Below are 19,132 nucleotides of genomic sequence, written 5' to 3' on the forward strand. Positions count from 1 at the left end.
GTTTTCTCCAGGTACTCCGGTTTCCTCCCACATTCCAAAAACATGCATGGCAGGTCAATTGAACACTCTAAATTGCCCCTAGGTATGAGTGTGAACGCGGATGGTTTTTTGTCTCTCTGTGCCCTGCAATTGGCTGGCAACCAGTTCAGGGTCTGCCCCGCCTACTGCCCGAAGATAGCTGGGATAGGCTCCAGCACCCCCGCAACCCTAGTGAGGAGAAGTGGTACAGATAATGGATGGATGGATATTCTTCTCTAACCTCCACCTTAAATTCCTGACTATTTAATATTTCAGTATTCAATTTAATTTTTAAATAGCTCCGTCCAGATGTAAATTTCAAGTACAGGCTAGCATAGTGCTTCACGAATATTTTGTGTTACGCCCTCCCAGCAAGAAGAAAACAATTCGTGCCCCCTACCCACCACCCATTCTCCGCCGCAACTTTAAATAGCATTTTCGTTGCAAAACAAACCTACAATACAATACAATGTTATGTATATAGCACTTGGCGGTGGGGCAACACCAATGGCTCTGTGAGCCTGATCTATTCCTAGAGCCGCTCCACCACGGAAGCAGAGCGAGTCCCCCAGCTCTGTCATTATGAAGTTTTCAATAAAAGAGATTTCGACGAGCCCTCTGCACCGTATACCCACATATGGTTCAGATGGGAATGAGTTGTTCTGTAACTCGCAATGATTGTTGAGTAGGTCTATTAAAGTGTCCTTGACAGCAATATTCTACTTTTCAGACCCCGCGATGTGCTTCTTGAATATTGCTGATGGTAGCTTGGATCTGCTCTTTAATATCCGTGGCCACTATGTTGTGTTGAAGTTTCAAGTCCTCCTTAATTGTGGCTCGGAAGACAGACAGTTCCTTCTTAATGTCCATTCTTAAATCGACCATCACCTTCGCTATATCTTTACTGAACACCTTATGGAGAGAGCTAATGTTAGCAATGGTGCTCATTTCTTCATTGTCGCCATTGTTTTCGACAATAGCCTGGCTTGTGGCACTAGCATGAACACTTCTTTCGATTTATTTATTTTTTCCGTGGATACTTGCTCTGGACTTTTCTTTTTTCTGTTTATCCCTGTTCATCCTTCAAATTAGTCAAGACAAGATGGGAAAATTCTCTTGGTTTTTAGTGGATAATACATAGCAGAGCGCCGTTTTATGCATGCATTGAGGCAGGTCACCGCCAGAATTGATGTGAATTAGGGCTGGGCGATATGACCTAAAATCAATATCGCGATAATTTGGGCAATTTTACCTTGATAACGATAAATGCACGATAAATTCCCCCTGAGGACCAAAATCAAAATAAATGCAGGAAATGCATATTAACTGCTTTTTTTTAATTGACCAACTGGTACACATTACTTTCAATGACAAATAGAAGTACAAAAATCATTTGAATAAACATTCAAAATAGCATGCTTTGCATGACTTGAACAATGTCACAAAGAACAGGAGAAAAAGGGTACCTCTCACAAAATCTTTTTATGTAAATATATTGTGCCGAGATGCTGTAATGCCATTTGCAAAGGCCTCGATTTGTGTAAAGGTATCTTGTAGACAATATGAATAATGCCATGTGCAAAGGCGCTAGTCGCCTGTAAACAAAATGCTCAATAAAATGAAAAAAATGTCAATGGAATTCCAATGCCAAATAAACAAGTGTGCATCTTCAGGAAAATGTACCCTCTCTAGTACTCTGGTGCGCAGTCGCCACTTAAACGTCTATGTAATGCACAGTCAGGCTCAAACAGGGATCCATGTTGCGACTCGACCACAAGTCGAATGTGGATGCAAAATACTTGACATGTCTAAGCTCCCGTACCGATGTTGTCCATATTGGGAAGTGCTGTTTGCAGCAAATATTTTCGTACCTCTCTACGTTCATGAGGCATTTAAATCCTGTGCGCTCCACTGTAACTTGAGGAGCTCTATCTTTAGCTATGTGCTAGGCTATCGCGTCCATCACTGAGACGTTCTCTCGTATAGTGTCGCCTGCGTTAGCGGCTGTTGTCACTTGTCCAACCTTGCTTCTCACTTTGAACCTTTAGCACAAGCTCCAAGTCAACAGCATGGTTGTGTTGTGGGTGGTGAAAAAGAAAAGGTTGGATGCGCTGTTTCAGGTGCTTACGACGCACTTTGTAGTTCATGTTCTTTTGCTCAAACATCGTCTTTATGGAACCCAAAACATTTCCAAACGACAGATGTCTAATTTCTTTTCGGGACAAGCGCGACAGGAACAATTTCAACTAACGTTACTTCGTCTGCAGCCGCTTCAGGATTTGAATCGCCAGCCACGAACGCGTCTTCTGTTTACATTCTTCTACAGCGCATGAGTCACGTGACTACATGCGCTGGAGCCGTCTTAAAGAGGTATGAACATCGCCGCAGACAGAAAAGACTTTTCTTACAATTTCTTACAATTTACCGACATGGGCAAAATGATGTCGGTCATTCTAATACATTTCGGTAACGGTAAATTTTCAGTTTATCGCCCAGCCCTAATGTGAATATCTTTTAATGTTATACATATTAATGACTGAGAACAATTGGTTTAGCGCCCATTGTCCTGTGCTACTTTCGCGTTGCATGTGAGTCAGCTGTTATATAATATAGCTGGTTTTAAGTTGAAGGAAAGGCCATGCATGTCGCAAAAGACTTTACTGCACTTCACGTTATGAAGAAGTAAATAAGAAGTGCAGCACACAAAACAACTCTGCCCCAAATGACATACATACAGAATTAGGAAAAGTCCAGACGCCACTAGTCTTTATCTATATATAATCAATATATGCAGAGTAATGACACCTCAGTTTGAAAACCGTCAAAATGGCGATTCTCATAGACCTACTGTTAAATAATGCTAATGTATGAAATATGAAAGCTCTGCCGTTAGCTAGTCTCCTCTCTCACGACGTCATCATTCACAGGCAACATAAAAAAAATGACACATTCTGACGTTCCCCTAGTATATACAGTAATTCCTCGCTATACCGCGCTTCACCTATCGCGGCTTTGTGGATTTTTTTTTACAGTGGTATTGTGCTCTGAATAGCGGCCCCTTGGATTTTGAATCAGGATGCAGAGAGTTTCAAACAGGTGTCAATAATCTTTCATCTCTGAACAAGCAAGTTCAGCATTCTGCACCGTGAAAACAACAGAACAACAGAAAAACATAAATTGTAATAGTAGTTTCACAAATAATTCAATTATCAATCATGTATACGCAACGTATGTACTTTTCTCGTAAGCTCCGTTCATCAGTGCGGGCAGTCGAAGGTCGTTCTGAATCGTCCGGAACGGCACATCATTTTATCCACAGCTTTCACTTTCATTCAAGTACCCACACGGACCCAAAGGAGCTCTTTCGTCTTGTATTAAAGGTTTCACAACCCAGGAAGTGAGCAATGTCGTTCAGTACAACGAATGGATAACTTCTACTTGAACTATGAGAATGTTAAGGGAAACTTCAAAAACTGTTTCGCTTCCACGACTACCAGCACTGTGGTGTATTGTATTGTTTTGTGAACGATATTGCTGTACATGGGACTGATTCATCTTGTCAACAATTGATCTTTGGTTACGCAACGGACATGGTATATTGCGCATGCGCTGTTGCTTTGTATGTGATGTGTAGCAGAGACAAGTAAAAGCAGTTGTCCCATGTTTATTTTGTTTTACTGAAGAACACGACAAGCACATCATCTACTCTTGCTCTGTATGCACAGGGGGGATCTCGCCACATGCTTATGCGCAGACAATCACGAATCAGAATAATCAAATTAAACACACCATTGTTTACAACACAGTAAATTCTAAATCCCATAGTTTACCTATAAGCACTAAACATGAATCTTTGTATATTCCTAACATAAAGTAAAATATAGCACAATAAGAACTGGCTCTCACAGCTCCTATCAACTCAATACAAAGGAATTAAGAAATATAAATGCACCAAATTACATCATTTCAATTTGCCATCCAACTAATAATTTACATTGTTAATATATTTAACATTTTATACACTACCACCTCATTCCGCTCTCCAAGGGCGCTAGTTAACAGTTCCGACAGTCAGCTATCTTGCCTTAGCTTCCCAAAACAATCAAATTAATGCTCTATACCTAGTGTGTGTTAATATAGGTGGCTTTTTTACCGCTCCTCTGTCAACATATGAGCACACATCTCAAAGTGAAGCAACCCGGAAGTTGAATTAACGAAAAAAAAGAAGAAATAACACGCTTAAAACGAATGCAGCAATACCACAAGGTGGCACTGCAGGACCACAACTTCCCATCTACACGCACAAGCAAACCACAACAATGCATCATATAAAATGGTGTTGTCAAGGCACGCATTTTTTCAGTTTCAACCAATTAATTTGGTTGACACAACCAATTTGGTCAGCTTTTTTCCCCAGTCCTACACATAGCAAGTTTCACATATTCATATATTCACCAAATTCTTCATAATAATCAAATAATAATGATTTGATTCTTCTTTTTCCAAATTAAAAACATACGTATTTATTATATCAGTGCATTTAGTGAACCCTGCTTGGTTGCACATAAAATCGAAAAGCTACCACAATGGATATTTACTGCAAATCATATTAACTTTGCTGTGTCCTTACAGAGCTAAATTCAGGAATGCTCAGCTTCACCTTGCCAACTGCCACTCTAATGTCATTGCTTGCAAAGATACATAAAAAACAGTATGAGCATTTCAAAGGCTTGCTACAATTTGCCAAAAGGCTGAGAGTGTTGTAGTTCTGAAGAATTGTCATGAATCATACACACTGGATGAATGAAATGGACACTCATAGACATGGTGTGTATGTATTGATCTCTACTGAACCCCAGAGACTGACTCACTGAACTCGTAGGTTTTGTTTGAACTGAGGTTAAGAGACACTGCATTTGAGCAACCAGTAGAAATTAGGCAATCATGAAAGTAGCTTTACAACTGAAAAATAATTTGTTACCAAATACAGGATCGTTAGCTACCACCCTCCTGAGACATGTTGTTCAACTAGTACTCCGGCTACTTGGAATAATACCGCAACTACCCAACACTTGACGGTTAGTCATTTTGGTCTTATTGTGGTGTTGGCTGCCTTTTACTCCTTGTCTTTATATTTTGAGTATTTGGGAGCAACCAGCAGGGTGTGAGTTACTTGAGAATTTTGACAAGAGTGGCAGTAATATTAGAAACCATTTAAATGGGAGAGCTATTGTAAATTGATGATAATTCATACTCATAATAATATGGGTTTGGGCGCCTACAGGTGGTGGTGGGGGACAAAGTGATCTTGAACCCAGTCAACGCCGGCCAGCCACTTCATGCATCAAACTATGAACTGAGTGACCACCCGGGCTGTAAGGAGGTGCTTGCGTCATTTCAGCTGTACGTAGCCTTCAAAGCATACGTCCACGCCTCCTGTGACTTTGTGTGTTGTGTGTGTGCGCGTGTGTGTGTGTGTGTGTGCGCGTGCGTGCGTGCGTGTGTGTGTGCGTGCATTTTTGCGCAACCCTTTCAGGTTAACTCTGTGAACTGCAACACCAGCTGGAAGATCAACTTGTTCATGATGTTCAGTGACCACAAGGATGAAGTGCTCAAAGGCGTGAGTTACATCGCCACCCACGGTTTGCCTTTCACAAAGCCACACCCCCAATGCAAAGACAGGACAGTCAGAACGCAGCACACTGCTCCAGCATCTTTCCAGGCAACACCCTGTTAAATGCAGTTAATAGTTTTAGTTTTTTAACATTTTTTTTCTGTATTTTGCTCTATTAAAATAAAACAATGGTAAATGTGATTTGCCTGTAACCCCCAGTCAGGTTTTCTTTTCAGTTTTCAAAACCTCAGATTTGGCCAGTAGAATCAGAATCATTGTACTCAGTGTACATCTAGATAGGGGAGCTCCCTTCTACAGCAATATTACAAATAATTTAATAAAATATAAAAATTCAATGAATTAAAGATTAAATAATTAAATAATAAATAAATATGAAATTAAATGAATAAAACACATTATGTTGTAGTTCTACAAGGAAAGGGCAGTTGTGTGCGAGAGTTCAGCATGGAGGTGAAGAAATTGTTTTTCAGTCTGTTAGTCTTTGTTTTGATACACCTGTAGCACCTGCCAGAGGGCAACAGATCAAAGAGTTGTGAGCTTGGGTGAGTATTGTCCTTTACGATCTTGTGAGCACTGCTGAGGCTGTTGTAGATGTCTGACAGGGAGGGGATAGGGCAGCCAATAATCCCCTGCGCTGTTTTGACTGTTCTCTGGAGCCTCACTCTGTCCACCTCAGTGCAGCTGCCATACCAGGTGTCTTATTCCTCCTGAAGTCAATGACGATCTCCTTGGTTTTTGAGTTCAGCTGTACAGGGTTCGCGGTTAACTTTAAAAACTGCTTGCCCATAGGGCAAGTGGCACTAAAATTTGCCTTGCCCGAGTGGCCAAATTACTTGGGCAAGTGACAATTTTTTTTCTCTAAGAATAAAATGTTTATGGTTGTAAAATGTGCGCCACAAATGTAAATAAACATATAATCTGATAAGCATAAATTAATCTTGTTTTCATCATCAACCATGAAACCCTACTCACAACAGCAAATGTATCATCCTGTGCAGTTATTGAAAATGTTAATTGTAGTTTTAATAATTAACAAATCTGCATGTTAAATTGGGAAAATGATATTACAGCAATCCAGATGATCAATTTTAAGTCCAGGAGAGCGTATTAATTGAGGAATCACATGAGTAAATTATGAGTGTGGGAAATTTGTGTATTCCTTTAAGACCAGTGCCTGTGGCGCTGCCTCCATAAGTTTCATAGCATAAACAGAACACAGTCACTGACACTATGTCAGGTCACATCATGGAGCTAATGAATTAACAGCCAATAATCAAATATTACTCCCTTCCTTACTCACAACTGAATTGTCTACTTAAAAATATTCGAACTATTTTAGTCATGTCAGAGGAATCCGAAATGTTCGGATTTGAACGAACTCGTCGCCACTTGTAAACATGCGCAGAAGGTAAGAAAACTTCCGGCTGTCAATATTCGGCCGAAATATCGTAGGTTTTAGTTGTGTTTTTCAAACTTCAAATGAGGATGCTACTACAGCGAGTTCCAATACTGCGGGATTTATTGACGTCCACTTTAACTTGACATTCACTGAACTAACTGATCCCTGTAGCGCCCGCCCATTGCCCCCGATAAGGCCAATGGACCATACCACAACATAAGGGGTGTCTGGGTTAAACCATCACCATACAGTGCACACAAACAGATCACACCACAGTTTTCGTCGAAATTAAAGATATTTGGCTGCTTTAAAAAAATGCTTGCCCGTTTGGGCAAGTTGCCCATAATTTTACCTTGCCCGTGGCCAAATTTCACTTGCCCCGAGCAATCGGGAAGCGGTTAACCGCGAACCCTGGCTGTAGTTTGTTGTCCTCATACCAACCCGTTAGTCTCTGGACATCCTCCCTATCAGATGTCTCATCTCCCACTGTTGTATTGTCAGCAAATTTGAAGATGGTGTTTTTTCCGTGGGCTGGGCTGCAGTTTGGTGTAGATAACGTACAGGAGAGGGCTCAGCACCCATCCCTGGGGGTAACCAGAATGCTATGTATGTATGTTTTATGAACTCCAGTATGCTATTTGGCCATGTTCTGCACAATGTTTTCACAAAGCAACAAATATTACGTATATGGTGTGAGGACCGCTCTCCAGCCAGGGCTGGAAAGCGGTGAGGGTGAATTCTTAAGGCGCTGACAAGGGAAAAGGTTGGGTAACAAGGATTTATTTTGACCGGCAAATGACAATCAATGCTCAATAGGCAAGATAACTTGCTATCAATAATACTTGGTTATCTATATTTACTGTCGTCGGGAGACGAGAACGAAAAGCGCTGGTGGAGAAAACTCACACCAGGAAAATCAAAACGAGGAACAGAAAATGCTTGCAACGCAAGAAAACCGAAAACGAGAATGTCCTTCCACAAAAGGGTAAGGTTGGATCCAATGCACGAAGCGAGAACAGAAAGCGAGCCGAAACGTAGCTGAAACATAGGAACAACAAAAACTTACAAACACCATACACGGGAAAACTTGGGCGAAGACTGTAGCGAAGGCACATGGACAAGAGCAAGTTCGGTCAATAATCCGACGCGAGTGTGTCCGCGTCGATGGCTTCAATAGTCCGTGACTCATTATCTTCATGGGTCGCAGCAGTGTGGCTCGTGAGCGCGTCTCGCTCTCGGCCGAGTCCAAAAGTAGCGCGCCGTCGGGCACGCCCACCCAGCTGCAACGATAATACATGGATCGTGACATATGGGCGATATAGCTGAAAACTATATTGCAAGTATGTATGTAAGTAAGAATGTCATATCGGTCAATATCGCTTTATATTGATTTTTTTCTTTTTTTTTTTTTATTATTGAAAATTTAAAAAAAAAGAAAAAATGGCTGCATTCCAGTTAGTTTTATTTTAAAATGTTTAAATCATTTAACCTTCAAAATTAAGTCAACATATCTAGATAAAAGTCAAACACTGTTCAGTATAGATTAAATACACTCTTATTTAAACAAAATTGGTTAAGTACTTTGTAAACAATTGTAATCTCTTTTCACATCTCACATCAACGATGCAAATAAATGTGGAACAAATTTTTTGAAAATATGCACACGTAGTGGAAACTGCTATGTATTTTGTAAACGGATAAATCCGAGCAAACTTAAGGTTGTCTGAACTTTTGTAATGTTAAACAAATGTGTTGTCCAGTCATTTATAGAAATACAAAAAAACACAAAAAAAATAGAGGTGGGGATCTTTCGGCGCTTCACGATTCAATTACAATTTAGGGGCGATTCGATTATAAAATGGTTATTGAGGCATCTTTAATTCATCTGTCTTGATGCACTTTCACAACACAATTTTTTTGTGTCATTGAGTAAAAATTCACTTGCGGTTTTCAAAAACACCATTTGTAGGAAGAAACAAAAGATAAAATTTGTTCCCATTATATTTTATTAAACTGATGGAAATGTGGGTAAAATGTAAAGTTACAAGGTTTAAGCAATGCAGTCATCCATAACCATTTCCAAAAAAATGCTATACCAAACTAAATGTCATTTTGACAAAAAAAGCAAAAAAAAAGTAAATAAATGTGTTTCGGCTCTTCAACATGAATTTAGATAAATGAACACAAAAACTACCATTGAATTAAAATTGTGCATATGCTTCAGTCCCAGAAGCTTGAAAAAGTGCTTTGCTGATTTTAAATTTTTGTAAACATGCAGTGGTTTCTCTTACAAATACAATATTCCGTATCCGCAGCTCAGCGATACATTCATTCAACAAAATAAAAAGGCTGTCCTGAATTGCCTAAATGTATAATTCTGTAACTATCGCTCAAACGTATTTCACAATTCACAAGAAATATGTCTCCTACTAACAAAAATATGAACTTGACTTCAGACTAAATGGTTGGCACAGAATCCCCTTGACAAAACATTAAACAATTATATTATTATCTAACATAAGCATCTGTGTGTCTTTCATTCATTGCCCTTGATTGGTGCACATATGACCTTAACTTGGTGACGAAATGCCAAGTTAGACGATGATGAAAATGATTCGGTGGCGACAGACGTCCACGCATCACATGGAACGCCGATCGCATTTGCCTTTGACAGCACGGCCCTGACTTCTGTTTTGATTTTGTTGTTGAGTGTCGGCATCGCCGTGTCAGTAAAATAGCATTGGAATTGTATGGTGCACCTGGGCTCCAATGTATGAGATAGTACTCGTAATCGCTTGTTTTCCACGACAGAATAAGGATGCAAACGCTTGGCAATAATTGGCAAGATGGCCTTCGTAATTCGCTTGCACTTTTCCAACGATGCTGGAAGTTTTCAAATTCCTTTCTTGATTGTTCTCTGATCGGTAGTGCCACTTTTAGCGGAAGCAACAACAGCCAGCAGTCTCCCAGACTCCGCAGGGCGGAATCGACTTACATGACCACTCAGGTTTGTTGTGTGACCAAAGTATTTATTTTAGCGCGACATCGTATACATATAATGTGGCACTTGTTCAGTTAAATTCTACTGTTGTGATCCCATACATCTGCTTTTAAATAAGGAGCATTTTGGATCTCACATCAAGGTGGATGGCAGTAATCCATGTTTGTTTTCCTCAATCCTTGTGCGCGTCCCGGAAATGACAGTCACCGCGCTTTTTATTTCCGCCTTATTTTAAACATTATGTACTACATTTATTAACATATTTATATAATCGCAACGTGGACGTCAGTGAATTGATTGTATTTGGTCCATGTCAGAATCACGATGCATCTGAAAATTTGAATTCCCCCCCACCTCTACTTACGCTGAATATTCTGCCCCGTTGTTTCTCTTTATTAGATTGATAATTCATCAAAACCATTTTCTATTGATATTGATCACCTGGCGAGTGCTGGAGCCTAGCCCAGCGATCTTTGGGCATTGGGTGGGGTACACCCTGAACTGGGTACCGGGCAATCACAGGGCACACAGAGACGAACAACCATCCGCGCTCACCCTCATACAGAGGGGCAATTCATAGTGTCCAGTCAACCTGCCATGCATGTCTTTGGAATGTGGCAGGAAACCGGAGTACCCGGAGAAAACCCACACAGTGCGGGAGAATATGCAAACTCCACACAGGAAGGCCGGAGCCTTATATCGAACCCACGAACCCACGTCCTCTGCACTGTGAGGACATTGTGCAAACCAGTCGGCCACCGTGCCGCTATCGTATATAGCGACGATTGGGCATCGTTTTCGTACAAGAGGTGACGTTAGTGTTTTCTCTCTGGAGCATATATACATACAAAGCGGAAACAGCTTAACGTCTACAAAAACAAAAATATTGATAAATCATATATATATATATATATATATATATATATATATATATATATTTTTTTTTTTTTTTTTTTTTATTTCATTTCAAATTTTGCCTCATTTTTGTATTTTACTGTAACTGAGCTGGTGTGTGAGGCAGAGAAGTTCCGACTAGACGTAGTCGGGTTTACCTCCACACACAGCCTGGGCTCTTGTACCAGTTCTCTTGAGAGGGGTTAGACACTCTTCCACTCTGGAGTTGCCCAAGGTGACTGACGCTTGGCGCCTGTACATTGGGGTTCACCCCGGTGGACGAGAGGGTAGCCTCCCTCCGCCTCAAGGTGGGGGGACGGGTGCTGACTGTTGTTTGTGCTTATGCACCAAACAGCACCCTTTTTGGAATCTTTGGAGGGTGTGCTGGAGAGCGTTCCCCCAGGAGACTCCCTCGTTCTGCTGGGGGACTTCAATGCTCACGTGGATAATGACAGTGAGACCTGGAAGGGCGTGATTGGGAGGAACGGCCCCCCAATCAAAACCCTCGTGGTGTTCTGTTACTGGACTTCTGTGCTTGTCGTGGAACACCATATTCAAACATAAGGGTGTCTATATTTGCACTTGGCACGAGGACACCCTATTCGGCAGTTCGCTGATCGACTTTGTAGTCAGGTCAGCGGATTTGCGTCCGCATGTTTTGGGCACACGGGCGAAGAGAGTGGCGGAGCTGTCAACTGATCACCACCTGGTTGTTAGTTGGCTCCGATGGTGGGGGAATATGCCGGTCCAATCCAGCAGACCCAAACGCATTGTTAGCGTCTGCTGGGAACGCTTGGCAGAATCCCCTGTCAGAAAGAGTTTCAACTCCCATCTCCGGCAGAACTTTCCCCAAGGTGAGGCGGGGGACATTGAGTTTGAGTGGACCATGTTTTGTGTCTCCATTATTGAGGCAGCCGATCGAAGTTGTGGACATAAGGTGGTCGATGTTGACACCAGCGGTAAGAGATGCTGTCAGGCTGAATAAGGAGTCCTATCGGGTCTTTTTGGCTGGTGGGACTCTGGAGGCAGCTGATACCGATTGGCGAAGCGGACTCACCTATCTCTGGGGTTGAAGTAACCGAGGTGGTTAACAAGCTCTACTGCGAACGGATTGTAAGCTTGGAGTCCGGCCTCAACTTGACTGATGACCGCATTCAAAGTTTGGAGGCTACGGTCTCCATGCTAATGGAGGCCTGCCCTGGCCTTAAGTCAAGGAGCTCCGACCTGGAGTGAAGGTGAAGTCGACGTAACAGCATCAGAATTATTGGCCTTCCAGAGTCGGTGGAAGATCCCCGGAGGCTCTTGTGGAGATGTTTCGAGACGAACTGCTGCCGACTCCCGTGGAACTAGATGGGGCTCATCGGAGTCTCGTCAAGGCTTAAAACCCAGGCCGGTGATCGTGTGTTTTCACCGCTATCAATTCAAGGAGCTGGTCATTCATGAGACTCGCAGGAGGAGCAACGTGTTGAATTACCGTGGCTCGCCGGTTCGCATATGAGGATTATCCACCTGACGTTTTGGAGTAACGCACGGCCTACCGTGATGTCATGACTAAGCTGTACAACCTGGTCTTGCAACCTGCTTTGCTCTACCCGGCTAGGCTCAAAATCACTAAGAAAGACAATGCTAAATAATGTTTCACTTCGGTTGAAGAGGCTTCTACTTTTCTGACTTCTCTGGATGACGCGTAGCTTTGTGCTCTTTTTTTTTCCCTTCCAAGCTGACATATGGTGACCACAATCAGTTTGCTAGGCAGCTAATGTTTGCGTCTGTTTACTGCTGTATACTGTTTACTACTGCTAAGGGTTGTGGCATGGGCTGGGGGATTGTTTTGCTACTCAGGGTTGCCGTCACTGTTATGATTACTGTTATTATTCAAGATTATTTCCTTTTGCTTTTTGTGGACTGTACATGTTATGTGAGTTCACTGGAGGCACAGTGGACCTTATCGTTTTCTTTTTCTTTTTTTTCTGGTATAGGGCTTTTATTTGGAAAGAGGGGTTTGATCTCTGAATGTTTGCCTGTGGGAGCAATAAAGGGTTAAGGTTGTTAAGAATGGATAAAAACTAGAAGCTATAGGTGTGCGTGTGAGTGCACGTGTGCGTGCGCGTGCGTGCGTGTGTGTGTGTGCTTCAGGTTTTTTTTTTTTTTTTTAATGATTATTTTTATTATACATCCCAACCCCCACTCCCCAAACCTCATGGCATCTTCTCACTTCAAGTTTCCCAAGAAGGGTGAGTAGTTTTCTTTCATGACGTGGGGCTGTAGATTGGTGTCATGGAATGTTAACACTATGTCAACACTATCCGATCATAGGCAGAGATTTAAACCTCATTCTGGAGATTACGGTTCTTGCGCCGCACGAGTGGCTGCCTGTTCACAGCAGCTTGGTTCACTATTGAGCCTCTTTCGTGTGTTTTTTCCCTTAACCCTGTTTTATTTATTTTACCTCATCGCAGCAATGGACATTCAACTTGCGGTGGTTTTACTGCTGTGGGGGGCTGTTTTTTGCGTGATCGTGTCCGGAGACGAAACTCCTAGCTACGGATCGATCGTGGACACAAGAGACCAGCTGTTAGCACTCCGTGCTAACCCCGGAGGGAGACCCGATATCCCCCGCGAGCTGAGGAGGAAGAGACGGGGATGTCGTGCGGGGTCTAAACGCCAGGCACCCTGTCCTCCCGTCCGTTATTTTTATTTTTTTTTGCCAAGATGGCGGCGCGCATAGACGCAGCGGCTAACGGCTCTCCATCCTAGTGCTCTTTATTACTTCTTATTTACGTTTGCTTGGTCTTATTAACACCAACTGCGGCACAGTATTGATATACCCGTCAGGACATCGTGGACGTTGGATATCGATACAAAATGACCATCTCAGAGGAATTTTGCTATGATCGCAAAATTCCCGACGAACTAGCGAGGTCGCCCGGCTCACCGTGTATTGTCATCGGGACCGGGAGACGACGCAGACGACGGAAAGAGAGGAAGCAGAAGCGGGGCTGCAAGTCCGGTGTCCTACTAACGCTACGACAGCAGCCCCACAAGCAACCACTGCCGAGTCTCTACCTCACCAATGCCAGATCCGTAGTCCATAAAACCGACGATCTGGAATTACGAATCCTGGGAAACCGCTATGTGCGAGACAGCTGTGTGATCATCATCACGGAATCCTGGCTGCACGCCAATGTTCCCGACGCTAGCATCCAGCTAGCTGGGCACTCGCTATATCGCGCGGATCGAACGAGAGACATCGGTAATAGCAGGGGTGGGGGGGCTCTGTGTTTACGTGCATGAGAACTGGTGCAATAACAGCGTAATCATTGAGAAGCACTCTTCCCCCGGCATCGAATACATGTCCGTTAAATGCCGGCCTCGTTTCCTCCCGAGGGAGCTAACAGTATTGCTCGTCACTGCTGGTTACATCCCTCCTGATGCTAACACTAGCACGGCGCTCTCGCTACTTGCGTGCCTCATCGATAAACAACAGCGGGCCCACCCTGATGGCATTCACTTCGTAGCGGGTGAATTTAATAAGGCCAATTTAAAGACTGTACTCCCAAAGTTCCACCAGCATGTCAAGTGCCCAACGAGGGGAGACAACACTCTTGACCATGTGTACTCAAACATCAAGCACGGATACAGAGCCTTCCCACTCGCCCTCCTCGGCCAGTCAGACCACCTGTCCTTGCTGCTCACACCTGCGTACACCCCTCTCAGATGCAGATCCAGGCCCACCACAAAGACTGTGAAAACCTGGCGGGAGTCCGCCATGAGTGAACGACAGGACTGCTTTCAAGACACCAACTGGGACATCTTTGATCATCGGGAACTTGATGTTTACACACAATGTGTACTGGACTACATCAAGTTCTGCATGGAAACTGTGTCCCTGAACAAGACCATACGGACCTTCCCAAACGCGAAACCCTGGATGTCCAGCCAAGTTCGCTCTCTCCTCAAGTCCCGCAACACTGCCTTCAGGTCAGGTGAAAGAGCCCTGTACCGTGTGGCTCGTGTTGACCCGAAAAAAGGCATTAAACTAGCCAAGACGGACTACAAGAGGAGGCCGGAGTCTCACCTCGCCAGCAACAGATCACGGGAGGATCTACAGAGCATCACCAACTACCGAGGCGGTAGCATGACATCTGTAGACCCGAGTGCGGCGCTAGCAGGGGAGCTAAACTGCTTCTTTGCTCGCTTTGACTCACCCCAACCGTCACACCCCCGCACTCCATGTGCTCCTGGCTATTAATCCCAGGAAAGCTACTGGACCCGACGGAATACCAGGCAAGGTCCTCAGAGCATGTGCCCACCAACTATCACATGTTTTTTGCAGGATCTTCAACCGCTCCCTGGCTCAAGCAGTCATCCCCTCCTGCTTGAAGACTTCCACCATTATTCCCGTCCCCAAAAAGTCACCCGCAGTCCTCCTGAATGACTACCGTCCTGTTGCTCTCACGCCAGTCATTGAAGAGAGACTAGTTCTCCAGCACATCAAGGACTGCCTTCCTCCCACACTGGACCCCTACCAGTTTGCATACCGAGCAAACAGATCCACTGAGGACGCCATCGACACTTCTCTGCATGTTGTGCTGGGCCATCTGGAACAACAGCAGAGCTATGCCAGGATGCTCTTTGTGGACTACAGCTCCACATTTAACACAATTATGCCAGACATCCTCATCTCCAAACTGGACGTTCTCGGCCTCCCTGCCCTCACACGCATCTGGATTAAGGACTTTCTGACCAACAGACCCCAGACTGTGTTGCTCGGCCCCTACACGTCCTCCACCCGAACGCTGAGCACCGATTCCCCTCAAGGATGCGTGCTGAGCCCTCTCCTATACGCCCTCTACACCTATGACTTCAGCCCGGCCCACGGTAACAACACCGTCGTCAAATTTGCTGACGATACGACAGTGGTCGGTTTGATCTCGAAAGGTGACAAGGCAGCCTACAGGGGGGAGGTCCAGAGACTAACGGCTTGGTGTGAGGACAACAGACTGCAACTCAACATTGCAAAAACAAAGGAGATTGTCAACGACTTTAGGAGGAACAAAACTGTGCCACCCCCCCTCTACATCAAAGGTGAATGTGTGGAGAGGGTCCACACATTCAAGTTCCTGGGAGTACAGATCTCCTGGACACACAACACCACAGCAGTGGTAAAGAAGGCCCACCAGCGTCTGCACTTCCTGAGGGTCCTCAGGAAATTCAACCTCGACAAGAAGCTGCTGCTGGCCTTCTACCACTCGTCCATCGAGAGCCTGCTGACCTACTGTGTCTCCACCTGGTACAGCAGCTGCACTGAGGCAGACTGAGTGAGGCTCCAGAAGACATTCAAAACGGCGCAGAGGATTATAGGCTGCCCTCTCCCCTCCCTGTCGGACATCTACACCACCCAATGCCTGTGCAGGGCTCTCAATATCGTCAAAGACAATACTCATCCGAACTCACACCTGTTTGACCTGTTGCCCTCTGGCAGGCGCTACAGGTGCATCAAATCAAAGACTAATAGACTGAAACACAGTTTCTTTCCGAGAGCCATCACCATTCTGAACTCACACACACACACACACGACCACCCCTACCTTGCAGAACAGCAACGTAATGTGTTTTATTTATCCAATTTCGTATTATTTTCCATCACATTATTTATTCTCTTATTTTTCTAATTTATATATTTGATTTAATTATTGTTGTAGTGCACTGGAGAGGGGAGCTCTCTAATCTCGTTGCACACTGTACAATGACAATAAAGGGATTTCTGATTCTGATTATGGGGAATGTTAGATCCCTTCCCAATAAAATGGACAAGCTAACAGCGCTAACCCGGCACGAGAGGAATTTCCGGGAGGCTAGCATGCTGATGTTCACAGAGTCGTGGCTAACAGAGCTAACGCCGGACGCTGTCGTGGAATTGGACGGCTTCCAAATCCTACGTGCGGACAGGGCACTGGAGAGCGTTAAGAGGAAAGGAGGAGGGTTGACTGTGTTTGTTAATGATCGATGGTGTAACCCTGGGCACATCACTATTAAGGAGCAACTTTGCAGTCGAGACATTTAGCTGATAGCTGTTAGCATCCGTCCGTACTATTTACCGCGAGAGTTTAGACATGTGATCGCGGTGGCGGCGTACGTGCCACCCTCTGCTAACAGTGAGACAGCCTGTGACGTACTGACTGCAGTTGTGAGCAGGCTACAAACACAGCACCCAAATGCCCTGCTTCTTATCTCTGGTGACTTCAATCATGCTTCTCCTTCCTCCTCTCTGCCTTCATTCACACAAAATGTAACCTGCCACACCAGAGACAATATAATATTGGACCTTTTCTATGCCAACACCAAGGAGGCGTACACATCACTGCCCCTCCCCCCGCTTGGCAAAGCTGAGCAAAACTTGGTTGCTCTCATGCCTGTGTACAAACTTCTGGTCCGCAGGCAGCCAGCTGTGACACGCACAGTTCAGAGATGGTCTGGAGACGCCGAGGAGGCCTTTAAGGACTGTTTCAACACAACTGTGTGGGAGGTATTCAGTGAAGCCCACATTAATGATCTAATAGACACAATTACAGACTATATTAAGTTCTGCATGGAGAAAATCATTCCCACCAGGAGTGTAAGATGTTTCTCCAACAACAAACCCTGGATCACACAGGACATTAAAGCTCTCCTGAAGGAGAAAAAGATGGCTTTTGTGTCAGGCGACAAGGAGGAGCTGAAGAGAGTGCAACGTCAGCTGAGAAGGAGGATCAGAGAGGGGAAAAAGTCCTACAGGATGCGGATGGAGGAACAACTGCAGAAGAATAATGCCAGGGAAGTCTGGAGGGGCCTGAAGACCATCAAGGCCACGGACAACCAGGTAAGACCCAGAAGGGCGTGGACCTTCAGTGGGCAAATGAGTTGAACCTATTTTTCAATAGGTTTGATCAAATGCCTGCCCCCGCTCAGTCTGCCCTGCTGCAGCCCCCACCAACCCCTCCTGCCGTTGCGAACGAGACCCTCTTTCCCCTCTCTCTCCTCTCTTCTCTCCTCCTCTCTTCTCTCCTCCCTCTCTCTCCACAGGCTTCAGTTCCCAGCCTGCTCAGCCTTGTTCCTCACAACATCTCAGGTGAAGAACCAGCTGAGGAAGATGAAGGCGAGGAAGGCAGCGGATCCAGATGGGATTAGGTCCCAGCTCCTCAATTCCTGCGCAGACCAGCTGTGTGGAATCGTCCAGCACATGTTCAACCTGATCCTGAAGCTGGCAAGAGTCCCCCAGCTGTGGAAAACATCCTGCCTGGTTCCGGTTCCAAAGACCCCCCCCCATCCGAAGGGGCTCAACAACTTCAGACCAGTTGCGCTGACGTCTCATCTGATGAAGACCCCAGAGAGACTGGTCCTCGTTCATCTGCGCCCCCTGGTGAGCTCTTCGATGGACCCACTCCAGTTCGCATACCAGCCTGGCATCAGTGTGGGTGATGCCATCATCTACCTGCTCCACACTTCACTTTCCCACCTGGAGAAGGCGGGGAGCACTGTGAGGATCATGTTCTTTGATTTTTCAAGTGCTTTCAACACCATCCAGCCCGCCTTATTGGGAGACAAGCTGGAGCAGGCGGGAGTGGCCCACCACCTCATCACATGGATCCACGACTACCTCACAAACCGGCCACAGTACGTGAGAACACAGGACTGTGTGTCTGACGTGCTCCTCTGCAGCACGGGAGCGCCGCAGGGAACTGTGCTGGCTCCCTTCCTGTTCACCCTCTACACCTCGGACTACAAATACAATTCCACAACCTGTCACCTGCAGAAGTTCTCTGATGACTCTGCGATTGTCAGCCTCATCACTGACGGAGACGATCGGGAGTACAGAGGGATTACTCAGGGTTTTGTGGACTGATGTCAGCAGAACCGCCTCCAAATCAACGCTGGGAAATCCAAAGAGCTGGTGGTGGATTTCTGCACGCGTCGGCACTCTCCACCTGCACCAGTGAATATCCAGGGAACAGACATTGAGAGGGTCTCAACTTACAAGTACCTGGGTGTTCATCTGAACAATAAACTGGACTGGAGCGACAACACAGACGCTCTCTATAGGAAGGGTCAGAGCAGACTCTTCCTACTCAGTAGGCTGAGGTCCTTTGGCGTTTGGGGGACACTCCTCAGGAACTTCTATGACTCGGTTTTCTATGGAGTGGTC

At 44.9% G+C, this 19,132-nt stretch overlaps 1 protein-coding gene across 4 annotated transcripts in view; it reads left to right on the forward strand.

The window, feature by feature from the left end:
• Nucleotides 1-19,132, forward strand: part of itpr3 (inositol 1,4,5-trisphosphate receptor, type 3) — a 340,721-nt gene that overhangs the window by 50,083 nt on the left and 271,506 nt on the right. For all 4 annotated transcript variants that reach the window (XM_088289554.1, XM_088289555.1, XM_088289556.1 and 1 more), the window contains exons 6-7: nt 5,303-5,401; nt 5,555-5,638. In XM_088289554.1, the coding sequence (XP_088145680.1) occupies nt 5,303-5,401; nt 5,555-5,638 (183 nt within the window). The remainder of the gene's footprint in view (nt 1-5,302; nt 5,402-5,554; nt 5,639-19,132) is intronic.

The sequence above is a fragment of the Idiotropiscis lumnitzeri genome, chromosome 3 (genome assembly GCF_059441095.1).
Source record: "Idiotropiscis lumnitzeri isolate Australia: NSW breed Sydney's pygmy pipehorse chromosome 3, RoL_Ilum_1.0, whole genome shotgun sequence".
In the NCBI taxonomy this organism is placed as follows: Eukaryota; Metazoa; Chordata; class Actinopteri; order Syngnathiformes; family Syngnathidae; genus Idiotropiscis; species Idiotropiscis lumnitzeri.